The 27,743-nt window shown below is 44.1% G+C and overlaps 1 protein-coding gene across 1 annotated transcript in view; it reads right to left on the reverse strand.

The window, feature by feature from the left end:
* The window catches only part of Lrpprc (leucine rich pentatricopeptide repeat containing), a 90,165-nt gene extending 64,323 nt beyond the window's left edge, over positions 1-25,842 (reverse strand). Inside the window, exons 1-12 of the mRNA XM_006986513.4 lie at positions 25,655-25,842; positions 13,141-13,328; positions 11,944-12,066; positions 7,953-8,074; positions 7,794-7,852; positions 6,610-6,696; positions 5,963-6,089; positions 5,570-5,714; positions 4,747-4,892; positions 4,426-4,531; positions 4,239-4,346; positions 1,103-1,221 (exon numbers count right to left, since the gene is read on the reverse strand). Of these exons, the coding sequence (XP_006986575.1) occupies positions 1,103-1,221; positions 4,239-4,346; positions 4,426-4,531; positions 4,747-4,892; positions 5,570-5,714; positions 5,963-6,089; positions 6,610-6,696; positions 7,794-7,852; positions 7,953-8,074; positions 11,944-12,066; positions 13,141-13,328; positions 25,655-25,803 (1,479 nt within the window). The 5' untranslated portion in view covers positions 25,804-25,842. The remainder of the gene's footprint in view (positions 1-1,102; positions 1,222-4,238; positions 4,347-4,425; positions 4,532-4,746; positions 4,893-5,569; positions 5,715-5,962; positions 6,090-6,609; positions 6,697-7,793; positions 7,853-7,952; positions 8,075-11,943; positions 12,067-13,140; positions 13,329-25,654) is intronic.
* Between the last annotated feature and the right edge of the window lie 1,901 nt (positions 25,843-27,743).

The following is a 27,743-nucleotide window of genomic DNA, read 5'->3' on the forward strand; positions in this document are numbered from 1 at the left end:
GCAAGTACCTTCTGCCCTATTGCTCTTCCTGGCAAAACGCATATTACACTTTGCTTTGAAATTAGAAAATGTAAATTTGTTTTGTTTTATTTTTTTGAGACAGAGTTTCTCTGTGTGTGTAGCCCTGGTTGTCTTGGAACTTACTTTGTAGACCAGGCTGGCCTCGAACTCATGGACATCTGCCTGCCTCTGTCTCCCGAATAATGGGTGTGTGCCACCACTGACTGGCTTAAAAAATGCAATTCTCGCATGGTTCAAGTCAATTTCTTTTTGATTTTTGATTTCACTATTGTATGTGTATGACTTTTCCAGCATTCATGTCTATGTACCACGTGTGCCTAGTGCCTGTGGAGGCCAGAACAAAGTGTCAGAGCTCCTGGAACTGGAGTTATAGACAGATGAGCTACCACTTGGATTCTGAGAATCAAATCTGTATCCTCTGCAAGAATGGTCAGTGCTCTTCAAAGCTTAGCCATCTCTCCAGCCCCCAATGTCAACTCTGCAAATGTCACTCACAACACCTTGCTGCTTCTGGTAGGGTCAAAAGCATGACAGGAAAGTAATGTTTCCAAGCCCAACAAAAATTATTTTTTCAAATACAGGTTAATAAATATATTAGTAATAATGTATTTAGGAAAATTTGTAAGAAAAAATTGCAGTTTCTACAATGAGACCAAGGAGTGAATCTTTTTTTAAAAAATAATTTAATTTTATTTTATGTGCATTGGTGTAAGGGTGTTAGATCCCCTGCAACTGGAGTTACAGACAGTTGTGGGCTGCCGTGTGGAACTGAACCTGAGTCCTCTGGAAGAGCTGCCAGTGCTCTTAACCACTGAGCCATTTTTCCAGCCCCTGGAGTGAATCTTTTTAATGCTTCAGCTATCAAGACAGTCATATCAACACATAAGAACGATGCTGTTTAGTCTTTTTATGATTAGTTAAACCTATTACATATACTAACCAGTGTTTTTATAGGGCCTTAAAAACTGTATACACAAGACCATTTTAGTTCTCTGTTCAATGGGTTTTTTTTAATGACAATGAAACGTTAGGGAGAAAGTATTTTCTTCAATTATGCCATTAAAAGCACACTTGTACCCACCTGCAAAGCAGCTCGAACTGACTCTGCATTATCAAAGCATGGAAACACATACTGTATATATGTGTCCTGATCAGGATTTACACCCAACTCACTCATTATTTTGAGGATATCCATTATTCCTATGAGATAAAACACAGCAGGGCAGAGATAAATAAAGGGAAGTCATAAGGTTTAGCCTGGTTATTCACTCAATCTGTGAGGAAATGAAATCCTCGGCACTTTGTCTAAAAAACAAAACACTAGCAATTAAAACCATCCAAACTCTAGGGAAAGAGACAGGATTTACCTGGGCCACTGTCACCTGCTAAGACAGTCTGTCACATACTGCTACAATCAACCAGATGGACTCACTTTATTTGGAGGCCCTCTGTTCTGCCCCTTGGCTCACCTAGCACTTTTACTTTCAGGCCGGCCTCCTTACAAACAACCCCCTTCAGGGTCTTTTCTCTGTTGTTGAGACAGGGTCTCACTATGTAGCCCTCAGACTCGGAGACCCAGCTGCCTCTGCCTCTGCCTCTGCTGGGATTAGAGGCACGCTCAGCTCAACCCTCCATGTTTTTTTTTGATGCCTCCTAACTATGTCAAAGAGAGTGTGGTCCCAATCCCGTGCTCCTCCTCCTCCGCTCATGCTGCTTGCTGAGGACGGGCTACCTGGTGCCTTTTCTCTTCCTGCCACAGAGAAGGACGGTAGTAAGAGGACTCAAAAGAGTCTTGTTGGCGATCAACAGAAACGCTATCATCCTGTTACTGAAAACTCGGCTCAATTTCATGTGACCTCTGGTTCCGAGGCTCTGCTCACCCTTACTAAGCACTCCTGAGCAGCTGCAGGCCCAGGGGTCCTCTTCCTCCCCTCACTTCACACTGGACAGCCTGGACCAAGAGCAGGTGCATCTCCTGAGTGAGAATGGGGCTTTCTAGCCTTGCTGCAGGACAGAAACTACACAGAAGCATACAGCCCCTTGACACTTACATGCAAGACTACACAGAACACGTTCCTGCCTTCAGAACCTCCAGGAGAGGTCTAGAGAGCACAGATGGTGTTTAAAAGCTGAAGGACAACTGACACTCTCTTGGACTATCAAGTCAGTTCCTCCAATAAAGCACAGGCGGCTTCTGTATTTTTTCAAGTAGAATGTGGACCGGTTTAAAAATCTTGTTCCTGATTTTATAATGTCCTTAATGTAAAACCTCGTGTCTAATTTCCAAAGGACTATAACTCGAATTCAATAAAAAACCCTGAGTCAGATGTTGGGGTAAATGCTGAAAGATCAGAGACAAAGAAACAAGCCACGGCTACCAGCTCTTACCTCACCAACGCCTCAGTGAAAAAGCCTCAGCCGATAGGTCTCTAGCCAAATCAGCTTCCTCAGCCAAAAAAGCCTCTAGCTGAAAGGGAGGCTTCTGCTGAAAAGCCTTTAGTTCCTGTCTGCTCACGCTGTATATACCTTTCTCCGCCCGGCCATCGCTTCCTGGGGTTAAAGGCGTGTGCGCTTCCAAGCAAGGCCTGAGATCTCAAGTGCTGGGATTAAAGGTGTGTGCCACCACTGCCTGACTCTGTTTCTCTCCTAGACTGAGTCAATCTCATGTAGTCCAGGGTAGCTTTGAACTCACAGAGATCCAGACAGATCCTGCCTCCCAAGTGCTAGGGTTAAAAGTGTGTGCCACCACTGCCTGGCATCTATGTTTAATCTAGTTAGTGGCTTGTTCTGTCCTCTGATCTTCAGGCCAAATTTATTAGGGTTACACAATATATCACCACAAAGGACAAGTAAGAATGTTCCTAAAACAATGTAAGGGTTACTGAGTGGCCGTGACAGGAAAAAGTATTACAAAGGACAGAAATCATTTTTGATCCTGACATACTGCCAGCATCTGTGGTCAGTCCCTGAACCCTTTGGCTCTCAGTTCCCTCAATAATATAATGTGAGCTTTCAACAAAGCACCCTCCAAGTCTCCATTCTGAGATGGGAGGGAAAGGCAGCTGCAGACAAGCCCAACTTCTACAAGCTCAGCTCACTCTAGCTACAAGAGCCCTGGACTTCTAGGTTCACTAACTATTAATGTAGCAGCCACTTCAAAGGGTAGACATTACAAAATGGTGCAACCAGGAAACTTACCTGATACATGGACATTTCAAAAGGCACCAAAAGTATTTTCCTACCAGGGTCAAGATAAACATGCCCAAGAGTTTGATGGGATGCTGTGAATATTCTGTACTGCAGAAATACTAGGCTAAAGGGGACTTCATGCTTTCAGAACTGGAGGATACACAAAGAGTTAATCAACTCATATTGTTTTCACAAAGACTTTTCTAAAAAGGATTTAGAGACTTTTATAACCAGAAACAATTAGGGAATACTTGTTTCCCTATTTCCTTTAAGCCAGAAGACAACCGTATATTTAAAATAAAATTGCAACGGGAAAGTCTGCTAAAAGCACTTTTTGTTGTTTGTGCGTTCTGTTTGTCACCCAGTGTCACACTAACAACCCTGCATCTCATTCCGAAGCACATTATACTGTGAGATAAAATGAAAAAAGACCATTTTTGTTTCCCCAAGGGGGAGGTACTTCTGTTAAAAGCATCTTTTTACGAGACTACTCTTTCTGATTACCAGTAATGCAAACCACAGAATTAGATACTGTGCTCTAAAATTTAATATTTGTTCCATTTTATTCATATCCTATAGACATCCCATGTGTACCGGGAAAAGTATGTTAAATGCTTCAATGTACTTAAGAAGCTGAGCGACTGAGCACTTGTGTCTTCAATCAGCAGGCTGTCAGGTCACAAGCACTACTTTACAGTAATCAACTCCTGGAGCTGAGCTCGGGAAGAACAGGCTGGCCCACAGAGGAAACGGCCACACTCTCTGTTTTAGGAACTCCATTATACATAACTTCACTATGGCTAGACAAACTGTTTGCACTACACTCACAAGTTTGAATATTTGTTTAAGAGGTGAACTAAGAAATGAAATTATGGTGAAAAGTATCCACTTTAGTATTCTTAGCACAATTCTAGTTTCTCATGAGATCTAATTCTCAAAAATAAGTGTGCTTTTAAAGAATTCCAACAGATGTGTGTTTACTTGCAATCACTCTGACCAATTATGAGTCCACAAAAGGCAAAGCTCACCTTGAACATTTTTCGTCTTCTGATGTCCAGCTAGCAAGGGCCAGAAATAGTGCGTTCGGATGGGAAGCCCTTCTTCCCTCAAAGCCTGCATCACCGCTTTTGCCAAAGCTGAAAAACAACCCATAATAGGTCAGGGCGGCAGGCAGAGAAACTCTGCGATGCTGGTCTGACCGCAAGGATACAGTACCGGTGTTCTTGGCCAGGAGAGCACAGTGGAGAGTGAACTGCAAAGAAGAGTCGTGCAGCCTGGCCTCCTTCAGCTTCTTACAGTAGTCGACGAGCTTCTCCACAGGCTGAGGGGAAAGACAGCGAGTCAGTCGGACAGCCTGCAAATGCAGTCTTAGCTCTTCGGCAATCAAAGTCTTAATTCCTCCCTTTCTACCCAGAAATCTTCAACAGGAAGTTTCCGGTTGCTCACAACCCGTCTCATCTCACGAGTGTTCCCGCTTTAAAGCACCTCATTTCACTACCGACTACACACTCTACAAAGTGAAAACAGGCAGAATACCGTATTCACAGTCACGCAGTGCCGCAAAAAGAAACTGCCAAATACATTTCCGCTCTCTTCCTTCGACACGGGTAATGCCAATAAAATCTGGAGTGCAGTATCTTCCAACTTTTCCGTGACTAAAAGCAAAATGAGGTTCATTGCATCTGGGAAGAAAATAAAGACATCTGTTGTTACTAAACAGAGCGATCTGTTTAAACTGTAATCAATACTAATGAAAACACAGGGCCAGCAACATGGTGCAGCAGATAAAGAAAGGCGCTTGCTGTCAAGCTGTATGATCTGAGTCCCACCCTAGGAAAGATCTGACTCCTGCGAGTTGCCCTCTCTGACCTACACACACACACACACACACACACACACACACACACACACACACACACACACACCCTGTGGTATATGCATAACCAAACACTTAGAACTGCAAACGCCAAAAGGATAGATCTACATATGTAAGAGTACCAGACTTCCTACTTCCACATCCTGGAGCACTCAGTTAACTAACATATATTTAGCTACCTGTACTGACCACAAGTCCTATGTTTATTTCCCACTGTTAAGAAGTACCCTTTGGCCGGGCGGTGGTGGCGCACGCCTTTAATCCCAGCACTCGGGAGGCAGAGCCAGGCGGATCTCTGTGAGTACAAGGCCAGCCTGGGCTTACCAAGAGAGTTCCAGGAAAGGCGCAAAGCTACACAGAGAAACCCTGTCTCGAAAAACCAAAAAAAAAAAAAAAGTACCCTTTGTACCAGAAGTATCTTTGTACCCAGAAATAGTAATCCAGGTAGTCACAAAAGTCATGTAGATAAAAAGTTTTAAGTACCTGGAATATATCTTCTTTCATAGGAAATCTTTTCCAGAATTTCTGAGACGTACTGAGGATATCCAGCCTTACTAAAGGTAGCAATAATTTGCAATAAATCACGGTCCATAAGATAATGATCTGATTTCTCCACTTTCTCCAGAATCTAAAGATGGTTGTAGTAATGGAAATGAAAAGTATTAAAGCTAAGTAAAATAACAACACTCAATACCCTAATCCAACAGTAACTGTCACATATCAACATCAAAGTATCCAACTAATAATTTTCTTTGAACATTACTCTTTACAAGAAGACATTTTAAAACAAACACAGCTATGATTTTTGTTTCACATAAAATGTAGCACAAGTTCACACTATGACTTCAATATTGACTTACACAGCATGAACCATACCTGCTTAACATGGTCAATGTCACCCTTCTCAGCATATGCGTTCAACAAGGCCACATACGTGTCTGGCCCAGGTTCAATGCCAGCCTCTTTCATCACTGTGAGAATATTTTCTGCGTTCTCCATATCTCTATAAATTATTTCAAAGAAAACCTAAGATTGCTGAATATAATTACTCAGTCTAAAATGTATTGCATAAGCTTATTAAGATCATTAATTTTAAACACTACTGGGAATTACACCTAAAAAGGACAACTACTTGTTAAATTGATTATATATTTCTGAAATAACAGAAACCACAAGCATCTGAAACGTTTACAGATGACTTCACCCCGCTATGTAATAACTGCATAAAAATTAAGTAAGGCACATTCTTACACTAGGTGTGCAGGGACACAGGTTTACAACAGAGTAGATTACTCACTTGTGAAAAATAAAAATACTTCCTAGATCAGCAAACTTTAAAATTTAATCACCTCCAATCAAGCCCAATTTAACACTGAGTAACTGTAAATTTTGTGTAACAAATTTCAGTGTGCTCCACCTCACACCAGATTGGAGGAATAGATAAATATGTCCTGTGAGTCCTCTACAGTTATTTTCTAGGACTGAAACCTTGGTGACAAACCGAAGCCTCAGTGGAAAATTACCCAGCTCTTGCATGGCCTGTAATAAGAGCACTGAACACCGCCTCTGTGATTGGAAGATCCTTTGTTTTCATAAATCCAAGAATCTTGCTGCAACAAAAGAGAAGTGACATTTATCAGTGACACTTGCTAATGCGTCTATGAACTGGGCCCTAAGTTCTTTTTGTTTAGCATAACATGTCCTTGTTTTAAAACAAAACAAAACAAAAACGGGAAAAATAGTCCCCTTCTCATGGAACTGTATTCCTTGAGGTGTCAACAGTTTTGAATCCTCTTGGTAGAACTACTAGGTATGTGGCTCAGTGGTACAGGACTTGCCTAACCTGTGTGGGAGGCCCTAGGTTCAATCCCAGCATGAGGGCAGGAGGAAATGAGGACTCATTTGGGAGGGAAAAAAAAATCAATATATTGAGTTAAAAATGGATTGTATAGTTCAACCTATTCCTTATTTCCCAGGCTAAAATGGCGATAATATTTTTATAGGCAGAGAAACATTGCAGTTGAATTTTATCTGAATCAGTGGGCAAATGAACAGTTTAAATAGCTAAGGAAAACTCCCTAAGAAAATAGTTTTTTAAAAAAAAGTAAATATAGTTTTGCATCTAAACAATCTATACTTCGGTTCTAATTAAGAAAGCAACTTTTATTTCTTTCCCTTTTATACATTTTTTTTTTTTTTTTGAGACAGGGTTTCTCTCTCTGTAGCTTTGGAGCCTGTCCTGGATCTCGCTCTGTAGACTAGGCTGGCCTCGAACTCACAAAGATCCACCTGCCTCTGCCTCCCGAGTGCTGGGATTACAGGTGTGCGCCACCACCATCCAGCCAATTTTTTAAAACCATATTCTAAATTTACTATATCAAAACACTTCTAAAATAATTCCCTTTATAAAGGATAAATTTTCAAAAAAGTAGATACATTTTAGGATTATACAATTTGCAAATCTATTTGTATAAACCTACACTTGATGATGATGAGACAGTTTGTCGGGTAAAGGAGCTTATGGCCAAGCCTAACAACTGGACTTTAACCCCTAGAACTGAACCCCAGAATCCATGACAGACAGAGCCAACTCCTACAAGTTGTCCTCTTGATTCCCAAACTCATGCCCACACACATATACACAGAAACACATAATAAATCAAAGGAAAGGAAACTAAAAACAACCACATTTGTAAGAAATCCATACCTGGCACCTTCAATGTCTCCAGCATCACAGTAGGCAGCAATCAACCTCTGGTATGTCACCTGTCAACGAAACGGGCAGCTTAACATTTCGGACACCAACACTTCCGGGGAACAGCAGAGGTGGGTGTGGCCGCTCAGCACCCACACAGCCGCTACCTACCCGATTTGGCTGGACGTTTGCTCCCTCCATCTTTGCCAGGAAATCAGTAGGCGAGAATTTATGTTCATTTTGAAGATACACTTTAAGTAATGCATTGTAATGACTGACATCATACACGGTACCTATAAATGAAATTGAAATCGGATGTTTAGAAAAGCCTCTACCATCACATCCTTAGTACAACCAAACTGCAGATATTAATGACTGCTCACTTGTGAAACAGTATTGTCTTCCTGTGAGAACAGGCTGACAATACCTCTGTATTTAAAGGTGACAGAGGCATTCCTGTATGAAGCAGTCCTTACCATGCTGCAGATGAACCGTGACTACAAGTCCTTCATAAAGTAGGACTGTTGGAAATTTTTCTTAATCTTTACCAGGTCACCCAAAGCCTCTGCCTGAAGGAGCTCTTCCTCCTTTAGTCTGAACACCATTTCCAGTCTACTAGCATTATTTACCCATATTCTAATGTCCTTGTCTTCTTCCTGTGGATACTACCTATGGTCACATCTGTTAGGACTCTACCAACAAATGACATTATTGTTGGCAGTACAGTAGGATTCTCTCACCTATAAATACCTTGGGCTGCATTCAAAGCTAGCCTTGGTGCATGTGACCTTCAGGTCGCAGATTGGGCACACTTGAATGAGTAACATGTTGCACTTAATTTCCATTAAATCTTTTATCCTTAGTCAATTAATTGTACGTTGCACAGTAGTGGTCATTATCTGGGATCAGTTTATAAGATTCTAAGCAGTTATATTAAATAAATTCTTCCTTGTTTTCATCTTTACATACATATAAAATACTAATTTTCAGGAGCTATGCTAAGGGGTCCACACATAAATACTTGGTTATTATTCTTCACAGATTTCGGGCAAATACTTTTATTTTTCCCACTTTACAGACGAGGAAGATTTTTCCTTCCAACTCTCTAAAGTCACATAAATGACAAGAGATTTCAATTTCAGTAGCGTGAACTGAAGGTAATCTCTTTTTCTGTTGTTTTGGGTCTTGCTCATATCCTCTGATCGTTTTAGGATCTGCTATCTAGATCAAGGCAAGCACAACCCTGTGGTGATCCTTCTGCCCTGTCGTCCAAATGCTGATGAGAGGCATCACCACTAAAGGGGTCTCGAGTCTTCAGTACTGTAACATTTGAAATAGGGCCTCGCTGGGAACTGTCAGTCACACCTGTAACATGACTATGGAACACGGTTACCACAGAATATCTTCAATGTATTTTTTAGAAGCAGCAACACATTTAAAAAAAATCAATCAACTTAAGAGGTGGAAAAGATGGTTCACTCAGTCAAATTTTTGCTCCACAAACAAGACCTGGGTCTGCTCTCCAGCACCCCTGGAAAAAGCCAGGCATGATGGTAAATCTCAATAGTCAACTTGGTAAGTCCTCCACTCACTGGGAGACCAGCTTCTGGACAGACATCTGTGAGAGATTCCTTTGATTAGGTTAACTGAGGTGGAAAGACCTCCTTCACCTGGGGACAAATCTTTAGGCATACATGTGAGGAAATTACTTTAATTGGATTAACTGAGGTAGAGGATCCACCCACTGCAGGTAGCACCATTCCCTAGGCTGGGAACTGGGCTGTATAAAGAAAGATGTACAACAAGCTGACTATGGAAACAATGTGACCAGCTCTCTCTGGATCCTGCTGTCTTAACTACCCAGAAATGATGGACTTTACTCTGAAACTGTGAGCCAAAATAAATCAAAGTTGCTTTTGTCAACGCATTTTATCACAGCAAAAGGAACATTAACTAATACACCAGGCATGGTGGTATAACTGTCATCCTACTCTTTGAGGGGCACAAACAGGCAAATCCTAGGGCTTGCTGGCCAGGCAGCCAAACATAATTAGTGAGTCGGATCACAGTGACAGATCCTGTCTTAAGAAAAGAAAAAGTGGATGGTACTTGACAAAGACTGTATGGTGCCCTTTGATCTCATATATATGCATACAAATGTGCCCACGCACCTGCACATTCATGTGCAACACCCCCCCCCCCCAGGTAGTATATCATCTTTCAAAATGTTCTTTTCTTAAAATTTTATGTTAAACTTAGATGTGACTGCCTACCCTCATAGAATAGAAATGGGTCACTACAATCCTGAGTCATTTGACTTCTGAACTGTGCTAATGTTTCCTATTTAATGAAGCAAAAATCTGTAAACAAGAGTCACACTGGCAGTCTACCAGGCTTGTGGAACCATTCATTCAACAAGTGTCTCAAGTGTTACTGTAACAAAGTGGAACAGAGTCCATTCTCAAAAAGACTGCCGCAGCAAGGAAAACCTTTGGGAAAATGCCAACCAAGAGCAATATACTTCAAGTATTTTCATTCCCACGGGAAAAGACTGTTTCTATTTCAGACTTCAGTCGTTTTTGCAAATACTTCTCTCATTTTAGCAAGTTTTTTAATTATACAGCTCACACAGAATTCTGTTCCGTGTTGGAAAATGAGACCTTTGCCCATGCTAGCCCTAGAAATTATCCTCTCTCCCTGTTCTCCTTTTGTTTGTTTTGTTTGTTGTTTGTTTGTTTAGACCCGCCTCTGCCTCTCCAGTGCTGTGATTAAAGGCATCCAGTCCTAAAAGCATGTACGTATGAGCACCATTAAATGGACTCAGCAGATTGTATTTATATAATCATATATATGTGTGACAATAGGTAAAGAAAAAACGGCTATGAATTTGAGGGGGTGATAATACAGAGGAGGAGCTGGAGGAAGAAAAGGGTGGGAGAATAATGCAAAGACAGTACTCATGTGAAATTCTCAAAAAAATTTTTTTTAAAAGCTTCTCATTTTTATACTTCATTCATTACTACCTTTCTGCTGCTTTTATACTTAAAAATCATTTCCCATTGTAAAATCCAATATATACATAAGTATATTCTAATTTTTTAAATAAATTCAAAGCTGTGAGGTTAAGATCATTCTTTATTCTATACCTTTTCTGTACAGCTATATAATAAAGGCCAGTCCAGACATCTTATGTGTCTGTCACTGTCCTTAACTGGATCCTAAGGATTTTGTAACTAGGAAAGTTGTAGGTTTCTTCTTTAGTATGTGCAACTGATTACATTAAACTGACTTTCCAGGGCTCTACAGACCAACAACCACCGAAAAGCCAACAGTGCTGATACACATTGCTGGCTTTAGATATTAACTTGATGAAGAAACTGGAAGAGCAGCCAATGCTCTTAACCACCAAGACATCTCTCCAGCCCCCTCAAATTTTTGAAGTATTAAAAAAAGGCACTTAGCCAAGCATGGTGGCCCACATCTTTAATCCCAGCACTAGGGAGGCATTCTCTGTGAGCAAATTCCACAGTAGCCAGGGCAACATGGTAGAACCCTGTCTTAACAATATCAACAACAACAAATGTATGAGTAAAAATTCTATCAGTGTTCATCATCCTTCCAGACCAGAAATATTTCAATATAGTGGATACACATACATAGGAAAACTCACTGCTTATGGATGATGGTATACTGTCTATACTGTTCAACCTCGTAATTTTTATGTCTATTTCACCAATATGTGAAGATTCAGGATACTCTATCATAGACTCGCCATAATTTATTGACCTGATCCCCAGTGAAAGGCACTAGGATTGAGTCCAGTCCCTGCTATTATAAGAGACAGTAGAGTACCCTTTTATGTGTGAGTACATCTCTACCTAAATTCTAACAACACTATAATACTGTAGGTTGAGTTATAATTGACAGCCCAAATGTCTATTTTGTCACTTATCAAAATTCTAATTCATGAAAGGAAAACTATTTTACTCTTAATGCCCCTAGATGTCACTATAACTCACCAAATAGACATATTGCCAAAAGCAGTATTGAGTCAAGAAGTCCTATGATAAAATAAGATTATAATACTGATGTGAAGAACACTTTCAGTGGAACAAAAAACTACCTACACCTTTACACATGTCATGCACTAAAACAATCATACCTAATTTCTGAAGTTTGTCCCATATCTTATGAGCAAACTCTGTCCTTTCTGCAAGACTCAGCTCAGGCAAGAGTGAACCACAGCTGCGCAGCAGGAGCAAGGCTTGATTACCACCTGGGCTACCTAGAGAAAAACAGTTAAGAGATTACAGGTAAACAGAGGCAAATATCAAAGCTTCATCTGAAGTTCATAAATTATTTGAAAATCTTCAGGCTTTTCAAAAGTATCAAGAAAAATATCCATTAATGATCCACAACCACCCCCACCCACCGCAGCTCACCGAAGACGAGAGGGCAAACACCTCAATCCACACCACTATTAAATAACACAACTGAAATGTGTAGCCGTAGGCTGCTTTAAGAAATCCAAGGCTATGAAAGAAACCTCCATACTACTCTGTAAGACTGATGGATCCAAGGAGAACTCTAATCCCTAACCAGTGCCTGCTGCAATTCACAGGCTACGCCTCTCAGTACCGTAATGAACTCACGTTGTCACAGTGAAGCTTCATCTCCATGTCCCTTAAAGCAGACTTGAAGACAACACAAAAATAAACACGTACTGTGTAACTCCATCTCTAAGTACATTCAGAGCACGTAACTAAAGGGCAGAAAACACACTTGTGTGTGCCTAGGACTGGAGAGGATGGAAAGGGCTGGAGCACAACGTAAGTTCCAAAACTGCTGACGGGTGAGCAGCGTCTGCCCATGACTAACTGTCATGGGACCTCTTTGTTACACCTTATCCCTGGAAACTGCTCTCTAGGGAACGGATGCCCACAAACAGGCTCTGGAAGAACCTTCTTAAAATGCACACAAAATTGTACAGGCTAGTACGTTTGCATTTGTATTTGCAGGAGAAGGAAGAGCCTGGGAGTGAAGGACCTGCAGCTCCCGTCAGACTATCCCAGATCGAAGCGGTCTGCCTGCTCAGAGGCTGATGGACAGAAGGGAAATGGCTATCAGTCTTCACTGTGCTCACCCCAGGAGAACCTGGTGCCTTCTTCCAGTTTGCCACTGAAAGCAACTCTAAGGACCAGGGGGAGCAAATGGCTCTTTTTATTTGCTGAATCTGAAATGAACTCCAAACTCTGCCTGGGTGAACTGGAAGGACAGCAGGATAGTAGTCACAGGACACTTCATTTCAAATGATGCTCCACAGTGAGCTTCCACACACTCAGGAGAAACTCGCAAGTACCTGAGCGACACGTGCTCTCAAAGACTCTCTGCAGAAGCCCCTTTGTAATGCGGCCCGTTCTTCGGACAGAGTTATCCAGTCTCATCAGAGCCCAATCGAACTGACTCCTCCTCACAGGAGCAGGCTCCTCTTGAAGATCCCTCTTTTCGGCAACAATGGCATATAACCTGGCTTGGCTCAGCTGCTCTCTGTAAAATAAAGTACAATCAGTAATAAACTAATTGCTATCTAGTCAGGGCATCGTTGGGGTGAAGTTTATACCAAGTTCTGACAGTCACTAAATACCTAATATTGCAGTGAAATAGCAGAAGTATTCGGAGAAAATTAAAGTTTTCGTTTTACACACACACACACACACACACACACACACACACACACACACGAACGGTAAAACTCCAGTGGATTCTAAGTGTATTGATAACCTAACATGAAATCATTTCAAACTAAGCAGCTATAATTATATTTCCTTATTGAAGGAAAATAAGCAGCTCATGCAACAAGCTCTTCTCGTTTGTGTAAATGAAAGGCCAAGGTGTACTCCAAACTCTACAACTACCTTCAAGGATTTGTTCTGGCATGAGCTCATTATGAACTGACATTTTTAAATCAGTTACAAACTCTACAACTACCTTCAAGGATTTGTTCTGGCATGAGCTCATTACGAACTGACATTTTAAATCAGTTACTTAACCTAGAAGGAGAGAAGTTGATTCCAAGTTAAGACTACGCATTTCCCTTACAGGATCACTCAAGCCCAAGTCATTTCCCATCTGTCTAAGTAAAGCAAGCATCTCAATCTCATAGCTTTGCACTTGTCCACACACTATCTGTATACCTCCCTAACTCTTCAAAGTGGGGACCATCAAAATAAAACTGCATTCTGGGCTTAGTCAACACACTATCTGTATACCTCCCTAACTCTTCAAAGTGGGGACCATCAAAATAAAACTGCATTCTGGGCTTAGTCAACACACTATCTGTATACCTCCCTAACTCTTCAAAGTGGGGACCATCAAAATAAAACTGCATTCTGGACTTAAGCAGTATTAATTTTAAAGATATCAGATAAGAAATGAGTTAAGATCAGAATAATACATGTTTCTACAGAATCATTTTTGTGATGGCGTCTCATTTAGTCCAGGCTGGCCTGAACTTCCTATGGAACCGACAATGACTCTGACCTGCTGATGCTCTTGCTTTCCACTCTGCTGGCATGCCAGGCCTGTGCCCAGGGTTATGCAGTGCAGGGAAGGGACCCATGCTAATGAGTACCGTACGAACTAAGCTACTGACACCCCCAGAACAAGCAACTCTTTAGTATATTAATAACTAATATTTTATTTATTTTATATACTTATACAACTTTAATATATTAATACAACTAAACTTCTCAACTGTGCAGAGGTATTTCACACTACATGAATAAATGCTGTATTTGATTTACAACTATCAGACCTAAAAGATAAACTTTACATGTAAATAATACTGTCTTAAATCCTTAATTTTGAAAGGCTTTCTCTGAATTCAAATATCTCACTTTCAACATATTCAATTCTTGGGGATCTATTCTGAACACTTTAATTTTAGTTGCACTAAATTATACTAAGCGTCATGTCTAAAACTATTAGTTCAGAAAATGCCTTCAGGATGATGGCCACACTTTCTGGCACAGAGGACTTCTGTACCCTGTGTCAGCGGTGAGTGTAAGAACAGAACTACAGGAGCTAAGTGCAGAACTGGGAACGGAGCATGGACCTGGCATACAAAAGCCCCGGGTTTGGGCCCAGCCCCCCAAAAGCCATTGTTTTCCTGTTATTAGCCAGTCACAAATTGACTGTGTATGTGAACCGTCATCAAAGGCTCTGTCACATAGTAATGTAAACCAGAGTCTGTAATTGGTCCTGGAGTAGAAATTATACCACGGTGATCAGAGACCAATCACAACCACCTAGACATCATATATAAAGAATAAATCAGAAACTATGGTAGGGGAGTAGGGATACTACTAAATGCGATGACATCCTCTGTGTGCGTGTGTGTGCGTGTGTGTGTGCGTGTGTGTGTGTGTATGCGCACATGTATGTGCATTGTGTAGACAGCTGCTGGTTAGGGGAGCAGAATTACTTAAATGATAGGTTATCATCCACAAACTAGATGCATGTTTCTCCTTATTTATCAAAGGTCTTATTTATATTTTACTGTAATAATCATCAAAAACTATGCCCTTGCTAGTGTGAGGTAAAGAGAGCAGCAGTGTTTAAATAACCCAGAATAACATGTGCAATAATTCATATTAATGCACAACCTTTTGAGCAGTGGAAGTCAACTTGCTAACTTCTACACAACTCAAATCTGTGACTACTAAAAGAGACGCGCGCGCGCACACGCACACACACACATGTTTAATGGAGCTTTAAATGCTAGCATACATTAATAATACAGCCCAGAATTTGTTGGGTTTTTTTTTTCGTTCATTTCCTTTTACAAGGCTGGTGACTGAACCAGGGTCTCCCACATGCAAAGCAAATGCTCTACCCTGACCTAACTCCAACCAGAACTGACTTTGATGTCAACTCGGACATGCCTAGAAGAACAGGAGCACAAGCAAGGTCACAAGCAATGGGCATGCTGTGACGGAAAGGAGGGGACATATCCGTGGTTGGTCAAGCTGGGTCAACACGAGTTAGGAGTCCACCAAACAGGCTTGCACAAGCTGGAGCATCCTGCCTCCAAATTCTAATGCCTCAAGCGATGTGACCTTATCATCTCATGCAGCTATCACTGATAACAGCTTCTTCGTGTTTTAAGTCAAACACCTCACTTTACCCTGAGCCTCTGGTAAACCCCATTAACGTTTATTTTGTTGCTGTCTTTTTATTTTTAAACAATAATAGTGTGGCAGAGTGTTTATCATCCAGGGGACTGGATGATAACCTTGAAGCCAGTGCCATTTTTTAAAACAACTTTTTTTAAGCATACAGAAAAGTACAGCTCACACACATACAGCTCCCTCTCCAGTTTCCCCAACCACCAAGCCACATCAGTGTCCTGCATTTGCAAGAATGACAAACTAACCACTGTGAACTGGAACCTCTCTGTCCTAGCCAGTTTTATGTCAACTTGGCACAGTGAGAGTCTTAAGAGAGGAGGGAGCTTCAATCGAGAAAATGCCTCCAAGAGATCCAGCTGTAGGCAAGCCTGTGGGGCATTTTCTTAATTATTTAATTAGTGACCGAAGTTAGTGGGCTCAGCCCATGGTGGGTGGTATCATCCCTGGGCTGGTGGTCCTGGGTTCTATAAGAAAGCAGGCTGAGCAAGCCAGTAACTAGCACCCCTCCATGGCTTCTACATCAGCTCCTGCTTTCAGGATCCTGCCCTGTTTGAGTTCCTGTCCTGACTTCCTTCAGTGACGGACTATGGTGTGGAAATGTAAGCCAAATAACCCCTTTCTTCCCCAACTTGTGTTCCACCGGGGCACTAGGAGCCCTACCTAAGACACTCCAGCTGACACTGGCAGTTATACTCACTCTGTGTAGAGATGCCCACACGGACAAATACAGTATGTGCCACTGTTCCAGGACCGTAGAGAATGACGTCACTGGGCTCTGTGTCCCACCCATCACTGCTCTGGACTTGCTCTAATCTGCAGCAAGTGCAGGCCATTCTACACTCCTCCAGTGTCGTTACCAGGTGTCAGACAACTGCACAGTAACATGTGGCCGTTTCAGAATGGCTTCTCTCACCTTGCCAGAAACATCTCAAGTTCTTCCATGTCTTTCCACAGTACAATGGTCCATTTCTCCTTATGGATGTATAATATTTCACAGTCTGGGTAAATTTACTTTAACTCAGCTATTGAAGGCTATCTTGAACTTTGCCAATTTTGAATAAAACTACTACACATATGTGTATAGTTTTTGTGAGGACATAAGAGCTGAGCTCACTTGGGTAAATACTTAGTGTGAAGTCTACTTTTAATTTTGTAAGTGGCTATGAAACTAGCTTTCAAAAGAGCTATGCAATGTGCATTCCTCCAGCAGCCAATGGGAGCTGTTTCTTTGTATCACTGTGAGCATTTAGTTTTCAGTGTTTGGGCTTAAGTAGACACTCTTCCAGGTGAGGTAGCCCAGCCGTGTCTTCATTTACAATTTGTTAATGACTAGGAACTCTTAGGTAGTTTTCATACTTATGTGAAGTCTCTGTTTTCTCTAGTGAGCTATCTGTTCAGAATTTCTGCCCAATCATAACCTGGGTCATATACTTTCTAACCATAGAATTTTAAAATATTTGTGGTGGTTTTGTTTCAACTCTTTTGATACTCAAGTGTTACTCTTTCCTTTTCACTGAATATGCACTAAGCTAGCTGATCACACACATTCTTCAAACTCTTCTCCCCTGGTTAATGACTTGGTTTAAAGTCACTTTGGAGCTATCAGGGTTAAAGATAAGGATAGGCATATAGGACAAAAAGTGTATTGTTAATAGCTACTTTTTAATGCATGCTAGGTAACAGTAAATGATTATGATAGCCCCCACCTTACACATGAGAAAACTGACCAATGTTCCCCAAATCACAGAAAAGGCTAGTTAAAGATGCGATGAGAGAACTCAGATCTGCATTTGAGTGGTCCATCTCAAAGACATCACCCGGCTGCAATGCAGGAGCCGAAAGTAAACCCAGATAAGAACAACTAGATGATGTGGAGCCTCCAAAACCACAAATTGTAAACTACTCAGTCTCAGACACTCTTAGAGCAGCCCAAGAAGTCTCTATGCCTAAACCTTAAAAGGACGGGGCAAGAGAGATGCTCAGTGATTAAAGAGCACAGGCTGCTCTTCCAGGACCCAGGTTCTGTTCCCAGCACCCACATGGCAGCTCACAACCAGTTGCAACAAGTTCCAGGGGATCCGACACCCCTTCTGGCCTCCATGGGCAGCAGGCACACATGATATACAGATATACATGTGGGAAAATACTCACATAAAACTAAACATTTTTTAACTGATAGAATAATAGTGTTTCCCTTATAAGAGCATTAACTGAGACCAGGAAGTTAGTCTACAGCACACTTCTAGGCAAGATGATTTTGAGACTGCATTTAGGCAAGGATTTTCTATTTCAGTAAGTTTTACTTTCTGATGATTAAAAAAAATAGTAACAGCCGGGCGGTGGTGGCGCACGCCTTTAATCCCAGCACTCGGGAGGCAGAGGCAGGTGGATCTTTGGGAGTTCGAGGCCAGCCTGGGCTACCAAGTGAGTTCCAGGAAAGGTGCAAAGCTACACAGCGAAACCCTGTCTCGAAAAACCAAAAAAAAAAAAAAAAAAAAAAAAAATTGTAACTATCAAATTTAGCTCTTTTCTTATTAACATTTTTGCTTAAGACAAAATAAAGTTATAAAAATGTTAGTTTAAGGGCTAGAGAGATAGTGTAGTGGTTAAGAGAACCAGCTGCTATTCGAGACCAGAGTTCAATCCCCAGCACCCACCTGGTACTAACAACCATCTATAAATCCAGTTCCAGGGGATCTGACGCCCTCTTCTGGCTTCCATGGGCACTATATGCACATGGTCAACAAATACACATGTAAGCAAAACACCATACATACACAGAAGGTAAAAATGTTTTTTTTTTAATGTCAGTTTAAACCCAAGACCAATAAAAAGAAAAATATTAAATATTTAAATAGCAAATACTCAGAATGGGCCCAACAACAAGTAAAAATCTGCAGACAGAACACAATGCTCCACATTTGGGCAACACCACGGACCTGGCAAGTAAGCTTAGCATAGGTGATCAACCACAGCATCTCCTAAAGCATGGCCCCTCTTCAGTCCACAGATGAAATCTGAACACCACTCACCACCTTCAAAGACCTGTTCAAACCTAAGCTGCACTGTGACAGCTGCATGATTCAGGGAGACTCATTACTGGAATAAAAACATCTGCCTAGAGCTGGAGATGCAGCTCAGTGATAGAGCCCTGGCCCAACCCCAAAAAGACCCTGGGCTGACCCCCTGCACCACACCTTGTGAAAAGGGGGTGGGGCGGGAGGCAAGCAGCTTCTAACCCTAATAAAACAATACTCAACAAGTAACAGCTCCCCTACCCTTGGTTTTTCAAGACAGGGTTCTCTGTGTAGCCCTGGCTGTCCTGGAACTCAAGAGATCCGCCTGCCTCTGCCTCCCGAGTGCTGGGATTAAAAGTGTGCACCACCACCGCCACCTGCCAAGCAATAGCTCTCTTATGGAAAGCATTCAGTAAATTTGTGATTTTTCTAAACCTTTTGTAAAATTAAGTTGTAATGATTTTTCTCTTTGAAGTATTACTCCAAAAGCCTTGCCAAATTCAGCTCTCTCCCAACATGGTTTCATGCTTTACGACAATCACCTGCTCCAGCTGCTGTCCTGAAACAGCAATTCTTTTCAGTCTAGCTCTCCCCTCTGTACCAGGTTCTCCAGTCCAAAGGGCTGTCTGCCTGATCTTAGTTATGGCAGAAAGTGCTGGAGAATGCCTGAGCCAGACTTGGCCCCAGGGTGTGAAATGAAGTAAGGTATTTTTCTGAGTCTATACAATTAGAATACATGGACTAGACTCTAAAGATCTCATCCAGGTCTTATATGTATTATGTACATTGTATGTCATCCATTGCTTTTTAAGAAACATTTTTATGGAGCCTAAAAGACAGCCCAACCACATACCACCCTTGCAGAACCCCCATGTTTGGATCCCAGCACCCATGTCAGAAGGTTCACAACCACTTGTGACTCCAACTCCAGGTCACCTGACACCGTCTTCTGGCCTGTGCAGGCACCTGTCCTCACGTGCGTACACAGATAGGCATTAATAAAAACCCAATCTTTTAAATGAATTTTCTATCTATAAGTCACCCCTTCAGCATCTAAAACACATTCCAGACTATCTCAGAACCAAGAAGCACAGCCTGAGAAGCTTCCATCTCCCTACTTGTATTATCAGCCCAGAGAATGAGCTGTGGTACTCTGCATGCGAAGAGTCCGTCGGGATCAGGGTTTGTACTAATGACCCTTGCTTGTCCTGGTCTCCAAATCTACTCTTCCAAGTTCTAACACTCACCAACCTCCTGTTCTCTCTCCAGGAAAGGAAGATTTTCAGTTCTGCCCCGCTAGTTTAGGGCCCAGTCTGCAGTACCAACACTGTTCCTAACTGGCAATGCTGGCTTCCTTCTCACAGTCTAAACGAATTTTGTCAAGATCCATCACATTCAAAATCCTCCTCTGGGTTGAGACCCTACCACAATCAATCATGGAGCTAGTATGGCATCAACTTGTAGTACCAAATTTCACCAGCTTGCATAAGATCAAAGTGTGGCTTCCAAGTCCATGGATGTCTTTAGCCTTCGAACACTGAATCCGCAGTTCATGTCCCCTTGAAGGATGCGGCTCCCTCTTGGGCTGGGAGGTGCTCAGGGGCTAAAGGCACTTGACTCTAAGTCTGACTTGAGTTCTGTCCCTGGATCCACATGATGGAAAGAGAACTGGCTCTGGAAAGCTGTCCTCTGACCTCATAAGCCCACAGTGGCACATCACCTACACACATTGATTGAGAAAGAAACCTACAGGCACGCAAGAATGAGTGCATGTACGCTTGATCTGTTGGCCTCCTTCCCGAAAACAAACCTGGCTGCCCTTCTCTGTGAAACACATATCATCTTATGAGCATGTAACATCAGTAAATGGGACTGCCATAGCTTTCACAAACTTATAAACAGAGAGCAGGGCTGAGTCTTAGGTTTCAGAGGCCCAAAGGATTCAGGCTCTAAGAGCTTTCCAAAATGCCAGGTGAAAAGGAAAAGTTTTCTTCTGTCTCTATGCCGACTCTCATAGAGATTGGCAATCTCCACCTTTAGGCCCAATTATCAATTTAGGTCCACTTTCACAAAGACTTAGCTTCCAATTTATCATTCCTCTAAAACACACGAGGATTACTTTAAAATCTCAGGAGAAATACAAGCAGCTTCAGAAAGAACAGGAGAAAGGAAAGTCTCCTCATCCTCCTCATGGAGAAGGTAAGGGCCAGAAGAATTTGCTTCCAAAAAAGAGACAAATACTAAAAAGTAAACTGAAGGGCAAGACCCAAGAATACAGGGGTGCACACTTCTGGGTGCTTCGATTTTGAAAACAGATCAAGCAATGCTAATAATTCTGCTCAATACCGCCCAGTCCTGAGTCAGCCAGCACAGCTGGAGAGCACGATGCAGAGCGGCCCTACAGCACAGGACGGACTGAGGGCCCCTAAGCTTCACCTCGTACTATCCCTCTCTCAGTGTACGATGGTCCTTGATTTACTTAGTCAACAAATGTCTGATGCCCACTCCATGAGCAAAGTAGACATCGAGGGAGGCAAACAGTAAGATCAAGTCCTTGCCTCTAAGAACTAACAACAGGTCTACAGTGGCGCAGGGAACAGCATCCAGCGCTCACACATGCTAACCGGACGAGCGGCATCTCCTTACAGGAGCTCAGAAGAGGACATCAAAGGAACTCACCTGGAAGCAGCAGCTGAAAAGCCTTCAGAGGCCGTGGACTTCTCAGTAGAGAATGAGCATCAGACTCAAAAGCAGAAGGCTATGCACCTCGGCCCAGAGGGCCCTCCTGACTCAGCCCCACAGCACCTCTATTATCTGGAGGCTTGTTAGGACATTTCCTCTCAGTCCTGACCAGATCTCCATAATCAGACTATGCACTTTCACAAGATTCCTAGGGAAACAGCCCTCACTGTAGTTTTGACAGCCTGCCATGGAAAGACAGAAAAGGTGAGGCATCTCATTTCCAAAGTATCCATGAAAGCACCAGGTAGGACCTTACCCTGAAAACAGCAGGGGCCACCAGAGTGCTTAACTGTGAACCTGAAGGGACGCAGTCAAGGTTATCAGGAACTCTAGAGAAAGGATGACGGGGGCAGGAGAGATGGGGTATCCATTCCAAATGAAGCAGAACTCCAGCATTTAATCAGTTGTTGATGAAAGGAGAGAATGAGATGTTGGGGCGGGGGGGAAGCAAGAATAAACAAGTGTGGGTTCTTTCTAAGTAACAGAACAACAACACTCACAGCACAGACTTGCGAGAAAAGCTGAGTTCCACTCAAGATGTGTTGGGTTTGAAGGACCTGTGGCTGAGCATGAGGGAGCTATCCAATGACAGCCCATGTCCAGGAGACAATGCAACCACCTGACTAAAGCCACTGAAAACTAAGGGTCATCTACAAGGAGAATGCACAGAGTGAGGAGATGTGAGATGCCAGCAGCAAGACTTCCCAGTACACGAGCGTCTGACACACGACAGCACACCCCGAGTACACGAGCGTCTGACACATGACAGCAAACCTGAGTACACGAGCGTCTGACACACGACAGCAAACCTGAGTACACGAGCGTCTGACACACGACATCAACCCCCCCCCCAGTACACGAGCGTCTGACACACGACAGCAAACCTGAGTACACGAGCGTCTGACACATGAACATGGGGGAACACAGCAACGAGGTAGGTGTAAAAAAAATCCTGAAACGCAAGAAACTGACATGGTCATCCTGGCACCGGGAAAGGCCATCACGGGAGGAAAGGAAAGCTGGAGATGCCAGAGATTCAGGCCCAGAACACAGATCTGGCAATCACGATGTCTTCTGCCAAAGTGACGTAAAGCCATCACAGAACCACATACTCATAAATGACTGGGAAGATGTACTAACGATATACCAACGGCTCTCTCGGTGACCGTTAGGAAGGCTCTGGTGTTCTCTCTCTGTGTAATTTAGTTATTCCTCCAGGAACATGACTTCACGATTTAAAACAATAAAAAATAAATAAATGGGGCTGGAAAGGTGGCTCAGCAGTTCAGAACACTTCCTGCTTTTCCAGAGGACCCAAGTTCCCAATACCCATGCCAGACAGCTCAACTGCATCTAACTACAACTCCAGGGGATCTGACAAGCTCTTCTGGCCTCCGAAGGCACCACACCCACAAACACACAAAACAAAAAGTTGTTTGTTTTTTTTTTTAAGTAAAAACTCGAGGCATACGGTACACACTTTTCATTTCAGCACTCAGGAGGCAGAGGCAGGTGGTTCTCTGTGAGTTTTGAGGCCAAGCTGGTACAAGTCCCAAGACAGCCAGGGTTACATACATTCTGTCTCAAAAAAAAAAAAAAAAAAAAGTAATAAGACATTGATGGCCCGAGGCAGAGGTATGAGAACAGAATATTAGAGTAAATGAAAAATGAGCAAAGGAGACAAGGGACCCTGAGCAGGAAAGAGACTAAGAAGCTTCTAATAAATAGAGTCCTGAGAAAAGGTTGTGTTTTTCAATGGAAAAGATCTAGGCAGGCTTAGAAGTTGTGGGATAGCCAGGCGGTGGTGGCACACACCTTTATTGGGAGCCAGAGGCAGGTGGGTCTCTGAGTTCAAGGCCAAACTGGTGTAGAAATGAGTTCCAGGACAGCCAGAGAAACCCTGTCTTGGGGGGGGGGGGTCAAAAGACAAAACAAAAAGACGTTGTGGGACGGACAGGAGACTGCAGGGGAAAGTGTGTAAAGTCCAGGAAAAGTAAACAAATCCTACTTTACTGCCTACTGAGACCTGCGGGCACACACACACAGCTTTGTGACCAAACCCAGCACTGTGCTCCGGCAGCTTCCTTCCCACCGCGGACACTGAACAAGTCACGCCACAGGTGGGTCACGCCACAGACACGGCTCAGAGTCAGTGACGTCACCACTCCCATTCTCTTTTCTGTGTGCACACATGTGGGGGTCAGAGGACAAGCTGCAGGAGCCTTTCTCGCCTTTGACCCGGATCCTGGGGGTCAAACCGAGGTCATCAGGCTTGCAGGGAAAGTGCCTTTTCTAAACGGGCCGCCTTGCTGGTCTGCAAGGCCACTTTCTGAATCATGTTAAGACAAAGCTGCTTCTACAGACACCTGGGTCCTGAATGACAAAAGATCAGCTCTGCAGAGACATCTGGCACCTCTCCCTTACAGACACCACTAACTACCCAATTCAGAGAAGCAAGTAAGAGGTCTAACATTATGCAAAAAAGAAATGGGACCCAGATCTGCTGAACATCCAGACCAAGAGCCTACCGCTCAAATGTGTTCACTGTTTCCCAAACAGGACAGAGATCAACAGCACTTCAACACTGGCCTCTGGCCTCAGTTCAGGACTAGAGCAGTGGTTCTCAACCTTCCTGATGCTGTGACCCTTTAACACAGTTCCTTATGTTGTGGTGACCCCCAACCATGAAGTTATTTAGTTGCTACTTCATAACTTTAATTTTGCTGTTATGAACCATAATGTAAATATCTGATGTGCAGGATATCTGACATACGCACCCCCCCCCCCCCAAAGGGGGTCTCGGCCCATAGGTTGTGAGGACCACTAGACTAAAGGAACGTAAAAGGGATTGGGGATGAAGGATGAAGAGATGTGGTAAAAGCAAAGGCACTGACTGCTTCACTGTTCAGGCCTAACACACAAACGCAGGCAAGGCCCCAAATCACTTCTCTCACAGCAGGAAAGCAGTTCCTACATGCCAAGCCCTGCATCTCATGAACTGCTCGCCACCTCAGGGCCGTGCCCACCTGTGTACCTAAAGAAGCTAAGGCCTGGAATGTTGAGTGATTTGTCCAATGGCATAGTGCAAATAAATTGAAGCACCCTCAGTCCATGGGTCTCCCACTCCAGATAAGTTCCTAAATCTTCTTGCTAGACCCCAACGTTCTTCTGTGGGTCATTCAATTGTCAGTTTCTCTCTGGTGCTAAAACCGAAGTACCCATCTTCCTCTTTCTGGTGATTAGAATACTAATCAAATGAACACTCTTACCTCCCTTACAACCTCATTCCACGAGGATGTATTCATACAAACACTTGACACAAACTGGGGGCATTTAACTTGCTTTTGCATACCTAGCTAGATCCCAACACAGTGCCTTGCATGTGTTCTTTAACCTACTCTTTTGAGACAATGTCCAACCCATGACACTGAAGGAAAACTCCATTCAACAAAACGCAGGCAAAAACCCGAACTGGCCGCAATCCAAAGGTCTAAACTATCCCTGGGTCACTCAAAACTTCAAACCCCACCCCCCGGGGGGGGGGGAGAAAACCCCAAGCTTCCTAAGACCACAGCCTAGCAGGTTACTGATCAACAGTGTGGGACAGCACCCAAGAAGGGTACGCCTAGGGAACGGCACAACACCTGCCCCCACCGCAGCAGCGCCCCCAAAACCCCTCAGCTTCCCGCGCCATCTGCAGCCGGAGGGCAGGTGGCGACCTCAAGCACCAAGCCGGAAGCCAGCCATGCCCTCGACCATGACCTTCTCAAGACGCTCAACCTGGTCACCCCCAAAACCACCGGCAAAGCATTGACCGAAGCATGGGAGGGAGGCTCAGGCCTGAGCTGCAGCAGCAGCGCGGAGCCGGAGCGTGCGAGCCCGACACCGGCCCGGCCGCCGGCAGGGGGAAGGGTCCGGGACTCACCCCGCGGGCCTCCTGCCCCCAGCGGCCGCCACCCGGGGGACGGGACACAGCCGGCCCGGGCCGCCAGCCAAGAGGCGCAGGGACAGGGGGAGGCGCGGGGCCACCGAGGCCCCGAGCAGCCACCGCGCGGGTCTCAGCAGGGCTGCCATGGTTCAGCGTGCCCCAGGCAGGCTGCACGCTCCTGCAGAGGACCTGGAGGAGCACGTGACGACGGGGTCGCCCCCCGTGGGACGGACCAAGTGGAGGGGGGGATGGAGACGGGCCAGGGCGCACACGAGGGGAAAGCCGAGCTCCCTGGGGCGCGGGAATCCCTCCTTTGCTTTATAATGAATCATTTATTATGCTCTATCCTCAAAGTCCCTATTTCCACATCTCTTGTCCCCTCCATTCTCAGTGAGCTCGGCCAGATCCCCCCCTCTACTCTGCGGTTGGTAGCGTCCCTAGAGGTCGACTCCGCCCATGCTCGCGCAAGGGCTTGTGGGGGGCCGACTAGGCGCGACCCCGAGGGGTGCCGGGAAGGGCCGACTGTGCAGATCCCGGGGCGGCTACGCCGTTCCTTCCCTGCGCCTAGGTTGCCGGGGAGCTGCTGCCCTCGGGGCTCGGTGACGTAGTTCCTGCCGTAGCTCTCGTGGGGCTGCGCTGTGGGTCCCCAAGTTAAATATATGCCATTGGCGGGGCTGGGGATAGGGTAGGCGAGTATGCAGACCCCATCCTGAGCGCGTAGGCAGCGCCTCGCTTTATGAAATCAGTGGGCTTTAACAAAGGTCGTAGAGTTGGAAATGTTGAGATTGGACTTTCTCTTGCTCACTGATCCGCTCCTCCTTCCGGTTAATACACCCATATAGCTGTGAAGGTAATGGGGCGATTGCCTGCGGGCAAGTCTGGGGCTAGTGAAACAAGGTCTTGCCCGCACAGGGCTTGCGGACTGAAACGGTTCCCTGTGCACTCGCGTGAGCCGGGAACAGGCTTCCACCCTCTACTTAGCTGGTTCCTCCACTGCCACCAGGTGAACACTCAGATTCTTTCTCCCTCGGGAAGTTTCCGACTCGGCTGTTTCTCCTGCTGGACAACAAACTCTGAGAGCACGGACTGCGCGACCTCTTGGGTAGGGGAAGCTCCTGCTCGGGTTGAGGCACCCTCCGTGCGTTAAGCATTTATTGAACGGATATATGTTTACGTTTCTTTTGGAGAAAAGGAAGCTTGATAAGCCCAGAAAAAGATTAATTTACTCTGAGTTACACTCTTGAGCACTATGACAGAATATAATTCATTAGTTAGCAGTACTATTTATTGAGCACGTATTATGTGCAAGGCACTATTGGGGATCCTGGGGATACAACAGGCAACAACACAGAACAAGTCTCAACTCAGATGAAACTCCGTACATTTAAACAGTCGCCTAGGAACTGTGATGTAAAATCAAAGGATTGATGGTAGGTTGCCATCTGTGGCGATTAATCTTGGTAGGATTTAGAGTCACCACGGAAACCAGCCTTTGGACGTGTCTGTGAGGGAGTTTCTAGGTTGGATTAATTGAAGTGGGAAAAACCACACTAAATGTGAGTGGCACCATTGGATGAGCGGGCCGGGCTGAATCTCACGGAGAAAGCGCTGGGCAGCCTGCACCATCTCTGTTTCCTGACAGTGTATGCTGCCCCTTCACCATGATGGCCTAGACCCACAAGGAGCCAGAGTCAAAGTTTCTCCCTTGAGTCGCTCGCTTCTTGTATTGTGTTACAGCAACAAAACAAAATCTGAACAAAAACCAAAAGGGAGGAAGGGAGGGTTGTCGGAGGAAAACGAGAGCCAGCTCTTGCTCCAGTTTCAGACAACAGCAAATCCAGACCCCTACGGTGGAGAAAACTGAAAAGGACTAGATGAAAAAGAATGAGCAGGGAATGGGGTTGGACAGGGAGGTCATGGAGGTGTTTGGGAGTCAGATCATGCAGGGTTACCTTTTTTAAAAAATGCAAGTGAATTAGTATCCCAGCAACATACCCAATTTTCCAATGGTTTTTCCATCTCATCTCTATAAAAATCTAAGTCTTGACAGTCAGCTCCCTGTGTGTGTGTGTGTGTGTGTGTGTGT

Source organism: Peromyscus maniculatus, chromosome 22 (genome assembly GCF_049852395.1).
Source record: "Peromyscus maniculatus bairdii isolate BWxNUB_F1_BW_parent chromosome 22, HU_Pman_BW_mat_3.1, whole genome shotgun sequence".
Classification (NCBI taxonomy): domain Eukaryota; kingdom Metazoa; phylum Chordata; class Mammalia; order Rodentia; family Cricetidae; genus Peromyscus; species Peromyscus maniculatus.